General features: G+C 43.7%; 1 protein-coding gene across 1 annotated transcript; it reads right to left on the reverse strand.

Annotated features, from left to right (window-relative positions):
- Positions 1 to 1,119: 1,119 nt before the first annotated feature.
- OR52B2 (olfactory receptor family 52 subfamily B member 2) lies at positions 1,120 to 5,733 on the reverse strand. Its single transcript, XM_066253805.1, is given in 7 exon segments — positions 1,120 to 1,213; positions 1,674 to 1,776; positions 4,581 to 4,757; positions 4,760 to 4,860; positions 4,862 to 5,012; positions 5,015 to 5,141; positions 5,527 to 5,733. Coding segments are annotated over 7 exon segments (960 nt in total).
- Between the last annotated feature and the right edge of the window lie 2,301 nt (positions 5,734 to 8,034).

An 8,034-nucleotide genomic window follows, 5' to 3' on the forward strand; every position in this document is an offset into this window, starting at 1 on the left:
AAATAAAAATCAAGAATCAACCAATGATGGCATCAATGGGTGGTACAGCAAGTCCATCTCTCTCCCTCTCTCTCCTTCTCACCCCTCTCTCTCTTTAATAGCCAATGAATAAAAAAAAATTTTTAAGATGTGGAACATCAAGAATACTCTGCTTCCTCCTACTCTTGTCTATTCTCTGGAGTAAAAAACACTGCAATCAGTAGCATATTTGCCTCCATGATACTATACTGTCTTTGTAAGGAACTGGTTTACTAATCACTGGGTTTGTGAAAAAAGTTAGTTGATCATTTCAGTGCATGATAGAGATACATGTTCTAATGTCAGGGAGGTAACTGTGCTCTCATTCATTTCTCAAACATTTATTATGTACCAGGTGTTCTGTAATGCACTAAGAACACAAATATGAATGGCACACACTATTCTAGTTTCAAAGAATTTATAGTCAGTTGGGGTTACAAATAAATAAACAACCCTTATAATTTATTACATATATTTGAAAACTTTACAAGATGCAATAGACATACAAGGATAAAAAGTCTTGGATTGCCTAGAAAAAAATAGAAAACACTCCTCAGGGAAGGCAATTCTTGAACTAAAATTTGAAGAAAAAACAAGACATTTCCAGATGGCTAAATGGCATGCATGCATTGCTGTTTTTCAAAAACAGTTGTCATTGTGACATGGATGGAGAGATACTTGAATCTGTACAAATAATAAATTCACATTTGGGAATAAAAAACTGGAACTACTTCAGATGCTAAATATAAAGTTATTTTTATTCATCTGTGAATAACTTACTTTATGTGCTGTTCAGCTGCCTGTGTTTCTGGAGCACATCTGGTCTACTGAGGATACCAAATGTTCATATCAGAGGCATTAACACTTAGTTGTGATTTGTGGGTTGTGGGAGAGGGATATGAGAATAGAAGAAATAAATACAAGAAGGAGGCAAATAAGAAGAGCCAAAAATGAAAAAAAAGAGAGAGATGGAGGAAGAAGAGGATGAAGAAAAAAAAGATAATGAGGAAGAGAAGAAAAAGCCCTTTGAATTAAGGAAATCTCTGTATTTCACATCTAATTTCCTTGGTAAAGTGAGGAGTGTGGATTCCTGGGGTGCCATCAGCCCAGAGAGGAAGCACAGCACCAAGCCTTGATGTCAAAGAACTGGTGGTAGACTACATCTTCCTGAACCTGCTTACTCCTCACACCATAACCAGGGATCCCAAAACTTTTTACACAGGGGTCCAGTTCACTGTCCCTCAGACCGTTGGAGGGCCAGACTATAAAAAAAAAAACTATGAACAAATCCCTATGCACACTACACATATCTTATTTTAAAGTAAAAAAACAAAACGGGAACAAATATAATATTTAAAATAAAGAACAAGTAAATTTAAATCAACAAACTGACCAGTATTTCAATGTGGGGTGCCACAGCCACAGACCGGATGTGCGTCATAAAACGTGCTTCCGGAGCCGTGACATGTGCATCCTGTGTCACCGGAAGTAGTACTGTACGTGAGCAATGCTGCACTTTGCATTCGCATCCTGTGCTCCTGTCACTGACCACCAATGAAAGAGGTGCCCCTTCCGAAGTGCAGTGGGGGCCAGATAAATGGCCTCAGGGGGCCGCATGCAGCCTGCAGGCCGTAATTTGGGGACCCTTGCCATAGACAATGGGGTTGAGCACTGGGGGCATCACCACATCAAGATTGGCCAACATGATATGGACATATCAAGGAATGTTATGTCCAAAGTGGTGGGTCAATAGGTAAAGAAGGATCATAAGGCCAGTGGCTATGCAGGTTCACATTGAATTCAGGCAGACAGTAAAGGAACTGTGGAGCCAGAAAATGGTGGGCCATTCCGTGTATTAGAGTCTCACAACAGCAGATGAGCAAGCAGGCAGGGAAAACTGCTTCCCTCTCTCTCTCCAGACTCTCTAGCCAAAAATAGGAGGAGGGCAAGAGATGGGGAGCGTGGAGGGGGGGTCTTTCCCGGAAAACAATAGCAAACAATGGCCCCTCCCAAGCATGCAGGCAATCCACAATTTGCAATCTGCCACCCCGAGGACAATCACCACAGCCTTACATAGACTATACACACTTGGCACTGCCCCATGCTTATGCACCAATCAAGCAAAATATAAGCAATCCAGCCTAACACACTTTTTACACACTTGTTTGCCCAACATTCCACCCTTTTAGGGTTGCTTGCTTCACAATCTAGATGACAGGTATCTTCCACAATAGTCCCTGTGTGAGGAGTGAGGTACACTACATAAACAGACACAGCAACAGTACAAGTTAAACAATTACCATAATTACAAAGGTGCCCTTCACAATGTCTCCCTGAGCACTCTGCCTAAGGCCCTAACTGGAGGCCCATCTCTAGCCCCCTACCCCATGGTAGGTTGGAGGGCCTGTATTGTCCAGGGCTGTGTCCATGAAAACTATAAATTGTCCTTGGTGCATCTCTCCAACTGAATGAGAGCAGCTTTCTGGTGCAGGAGGGCCTCCACTAGAGCTGCCCCCTCATCAGTGTCTCTCATACTGTCCAAAAGTGGCATGACCATCCAACAAGGGAGCCAGTACCCCTCTAGTCATAGTTCAAGAATCCATTATGCCACTTAATGATCAGTCCACAATAGACAGCCCAGTTGTCACTGCAAATCAGTGAGTTAAATGTCCATTACAGGCAACTAGCCATACATCTCTTTATTAATGGACCTCAGTGTCTTTCTATGAGCACTCTGTCCATTACCACAAGACCCTTCCAAACACCTCAGCAAGTTTACAGGGCCTGGCAGGGTCAAGCACATTCAAGGCCTGTGCTGCCTTGACAGTTCTCTTAGCTGTTGCTGCTGCCACTGCAAAAAAAAAAAAAAAAAAGCACCTATGATCTTCTAATGCCAACACATGCTACACATTAGAAGGGAACCGGCAGATTGCCCATTTCACATGGGGCCTCAGGCCTCCCCCTCATCCCTGTTATCATGGCAGTTCTGAAGACACTGCTTTAAGGAGGAGTATGTGGTAATGGTGGCCAAGTACTTCATCTCTGTTCCTGAGAGCATGATGCTATCCATCACTATGTCCCACAATCACAGCAACCCTACCAGGGGCTCAGTGGGTTTCTGCCTGAATTTGCCCTCACCTCAACTCCATCAGCTCTGCCTGGGCTTTTACATCTGGGTGACTATCAGGTGGGCTCTGAGTATGCAGATGGCAGCTTCAGCCTGAGCCTCCTCATCCTCAGAAGAAGAGTTGGAAATGCCTCCTCCTGCTGACTCAGAGCCACTTGACCAGCATGGATGCTGCTGCTCCTGCAGTATCTTGGCTTGAAGCTGAGACTTGAGCTCCTGAACCACAGCTGTTTCTACAACAACTATTGGTGCCAACGTTCAGTTTCCAGGGCAAACTGCAACTCGCAAACCTATCATTCTTTCTCCAGAGATCACTCCAGTCCCAGGTGCTGTTGGTGCTCAGTTCTTGGAACTGCAGCTCTTCCTGGAGCTTTTGACCTTGGGCAGCTTCTTGCACAGAGCTCTCAGTGTTCTCTCACAGGGCTGTAAAAAACAGCCAGTCAACAGACCCCAAAAGGAGAGCCATGGGGAACCATACTCTAGAGAGCAATGATGTTGGGCAAACAAGTTTGTAACAAGCGTTTTTTAGGTTTGCTCTCTTGTATTGGGGCAGCGCCATGTGTGTATAATCTATAGAAATCTGCGTGTGCTGCCCTCAGGGCAACAGATTTCAAATTGCAAATTGCTTTCCTGCTTGGAAGGGGCCATTGTTCACTATTGTTTGCTGGAGAAGGGGTTTTTCTCCCCAGCCAGTCTTGGCTGGAGAGTTCAGAGAGAGAAAGAGGGAGTGCTTCAGGGTTTGGAAGCCCTGATTTTGGCCCAGCCTGTTTGGCTGAGCCCTACTGAGACTGGTGGGGTCCTAAGATGGGAGAAAGGGAAGCAGTCTTCACTGCCTGTTTGCTTGTTCACCATTACAGGACTTTAATAAACAGAATGGCCCACCAATTTCTAGTGCCACAGTTCTTTAACCATCTGCCTGAAGCCATTGGGAATCTGTATGGCCATGGTGGCAGCCACTGGCCTTACAAATGACTAGTCCTCTATCCCATTACTCAAGGATGGCATCAGCTCTATACAAATGTGATCCGAATCCTGCCAGCTGTGCCAAATGTATGGCTGGTGCCATGGCCATGCAGGTTCACATTGGATTCTGGCAGATGGTAAAAGAACTGTGGATCCAGAAAATAGTGGGTCATTTCATTTATTAGAGTCTCGCATTGGCGGACAAGCAAGCAGACAGAGAAAACTGTTTCCCCCCCCCTCTCTCTCTGGACTCTCCAGCCAAAAACAAGCCGGGAGGGACCCCTTTCTGGGCAAACAATGGCCTCTCCCAAACATGCAGGCAATCTGCAATTTGCAATCTACCACCCTGAGAGCAATCACCCACAGAATTATATACACTATACATATATGTTGCTGGCCCATGCTTATGCACCAATCAGGCAAAATACAAGTAAGCAAGCATAACACACTTTTTACACACTTGGTTTGCCCAACAGGGATGGAACATAAAACATGAGTATAGCACACAGATGAGAGCCACAAGGGCTGAGAGCCTTGTGCTGGGCATCCTTGGAAGGTAAACCAAACACTGTTTGTAGAATCAGTGAGTAAGACACAGTGATGAGGATTATGTCCAAGATGACCATGACAATGGGCACTGAGAAACCATCCAGATATTAATGGTGATGTCAGCACAGGCTAAGCAGGCTACTTTGATATGCTCATAGTAGGAATGAGGAATGATGTTGGTCCAGCCGAAGGGCAATGCTTCTCAAGAAAACCACTGGGAAGATGATGCAGAAGCTTTGGGAGACAATGGCCAGAGCAATTGTTCTTACAACTGGCCATGTTAGCACTGTTGAATAATGCAAAGGAGCACAGGCAGCCACAGAGTGGTCAAAGGCCATAGCTAATAGGATGCTCCCCCCAAAAATATCATAAAGACAAAGAAAATTTGGGTGACACAGGCATCAAAAGTAATGTCACGGTCATGGAGCCAAAAGATGGCTAGGGCCTTGGGTACAGTAGTGGTGGATAGCAAGATTTTTGTTTTGTTTTGTTTTGTTTGTATTTTTCCGAAGTGATAAGTGGAGGCAGACATAGACTCCTGTATGTGCCCGAACAGATTCCAACCAGCATGCCCACCAGGGGGTGATGCTCGGCTCATCCAGGGTATCGCTGTGCTGCAACCAGAGCCATTCTAGCACCTGAGGTGGGGGCCATTGAGCCATTCTCAGTGCCTGGGCCAACTTTGCTCCAATGGAACCTTGGCTGAGGGAGGGGAAAAGAGAGATAGAGAGAAAAGACAGGGAGAGGGGTAGAGAAGCAGATGGGCACTTCTCCTGTGTGCCCTGGCCAGGAATCAAAACTGGAACTTCCACACGTTGGGCCAACGCTCTACCGCTGAGCCAACCTGCCAGGAGCAGGATGTTTTTGATGGCCAGCATGGAAAGGAAAAAGAACATGGGCTCATGAAGGTTAACAGTCTTGATGATGACCACTATCAGGATGCTGTTCCCCAGGACTTCAGTAAAGTACATGAGGCAGAGGGGTATGTACAGCCAGTAGTCATATGCCTCTAATCCTGGGATGCCAAGTAGTACAAAAACTTCAGGGTGGAAGATGGTAAGGTTGGTGTGAATCATGATGAACTCTAGAGTCCTCTATATAATAACTTAGAAGTTGATGGGTCTGCTGAAAATGATAGGAACAGAAAGCATCTCTGAGTGTGTGCTGAGATCACAAAACATAGCATGGATTTCTAAACAGTGGTGTAAGAATGACCTCTGGCCCTTCGTGCTTATTTACACATAGGGTTTCTATATCAAACATGCTTCACTCTGCCTCCAATCACCCTACCCCCAAAGTTCAGCCCCACCCTACTTTTCTGGCCTCACTCTACCATTTCCACACAAGCATCATTTGCTCCCTTATCTATGCTATACTTTTGCCTCCCTCGAGGGCTCTGTCCCTTCTATGTTTAAATAAATTTCCCTTCCCTTCCATTTCTACTTATTTAAATTCTAACTTTAAGACAAACCATTTTGTAATGGTTCATATCCATAATAATATCTCCTTCTGGAAGACCTACTAACTATATTTTAATTTGATTATATTTAATCACATTAAATTTCTTGGCTACTATCTTTAATGTGTCACATAAGACTTACTTAATAACTTGGCACTTGTGGCTCTCTGTACATGAAAATGGAGCATCAAGTAGAAATTTAAGAGGGGATCACCTGACCAGGTAGTGGTGAAGTGGATAAGGCATTGTACTGGGATGCAGAAGACTCATATTTAAAACCCTGAGGTCACCAGCTTGAGTGTGGGCTCATCCGGCTTGAGCATGGGCTCACCAGCTTGAGTGCAGGGTTACTACCTTGAGTGTGGGATCATAGACACAACCCCATGGTCACTGGCTTGGGCCCAAGGTCACTGGCTTGAGCTCAAAGTTACTGGCTTGAGCAATAAATCATTCATTCTGCTGTAGCCCCCCCCCAATCAAGGCACATATGAGAAAACAATCAATGAACAACTAAGTAGACTAAGGAGCTGTAACAAAGAATTGATGCTTCTCATTTCTCTCCCTTCCTGTCTATCTGTTTCTCTCTGTCCCTCTCTCTGTCTCTCTCTCTCTCTCTCTGTCACACACACACACACAAAAAAAAAAAATCCAGGAGGGGCCCAAGGAATGTTTCTCCAAGCTGATCCAGATTTAGATCTTCACTAAAAGCATGAGAGGTGGGGCAGTCATTGAAATTGAGAAGGGCTATATTCATTGCATATTCTTAATGAACTTCTCATGCTCCTCCCCAGAGGTTTCTGTAAAGATTGTGGTTACATCTCCTTATCCTTAAGGCCCACTCAGGAAAACTACTCTGGGTATAGGAAATCAATACACTCTCCTCTGGCTTTGTTAGTATGGCCCTCCTTTCCTACTCACTTGTTCTTTAAGCCTCAAAAAGATTTAGGTTTCTATGCTACTATGAAAGATTAATCCTAGAGACCTTGCCTTGGCTCTTCCCAGCACTCAGGTGAGATTTGTCTGCTTCTGAAGCTCTAGAATATCTGTCAGCTACTGTTGTAAAGTACTCGTACCTCAATTCCACGGCTTTACATAGAAACACCAAGTCCAGATGAATTTTGAAGAGTTTTATTAAAGGGGGAGATTTATTAAATATGTCGGCTGTATATGGCTGACATGGGGCATTCACAAACCCAAATCATGTGCCCAAAATACCTTTTAGGGGCTGGTTATATACCCTTGACTACACATGGGCGGGGAAGAGCATGACATCATGGCACAAGCTTACAACATTTGTTTAGGGGATACACAGAAACATTAAGACTTTCAAGGTAACACAATCAAAGATGTTTACAAATCTTTTAGGGTTCATTTTCCCTTCTTTGCCTAGAGGTATGTTACTCTCAAGATTCCAGGAAGGGGGAGGAACTTCAATCAATGTAAGGTGGTATGTAAATCCTGTCTCCCATTGAAAGAGAAGAAGTTTCTCAGTTAATCTTTATTTTAGATTTAGAACTGAATGACCAATTGTTCTTACAAACCAGAAACTTCTATATTCTCCTCCCCTCCCCCTTCCCAAAGGAAGGATGGGACTGGAAAGCCTGACCTTTTCTTCTAGAATATCAATACTAATTTTGCAGCATTTTGGTACCTTACAATAATCCCCACTGGTTTTATATTCTAAGTCAAATCCTTGACTTAATTGATTGAAGAGTATGAGGCTGTTGTCTAGAAATATTAACTTATAATATGTAATAGATATTTAACAGATAGCATTAATAGCAATACAGTTCACTAAAGAAACAAATATTATTGATTAATTTTCTATAAACTGTACAATCCTTTTGTAACTTATATAAAATTAATTAGCTTTTGTTTTACCCTAGTTTCCCTTTTTCCCAAAGTCTGATTAACAGGG

This window comes from Saccopteryx bilineata, chromosome 1 (genome assembly GCF_036850765.1).
Source record: "Saccopteryx bilineata isolate mSacBil1 chromosome 1, mSacBil1_pri_phased_curated, whole genome shotgun sequence".
Classification (NCBI taxonomy): domain Eukaryota; kingdom Metazoa; phylum Chordata; class Mammalia; order Chiroptera; family Emballonuridae; genus Saccopteryx; species Saccopteryx bilineata.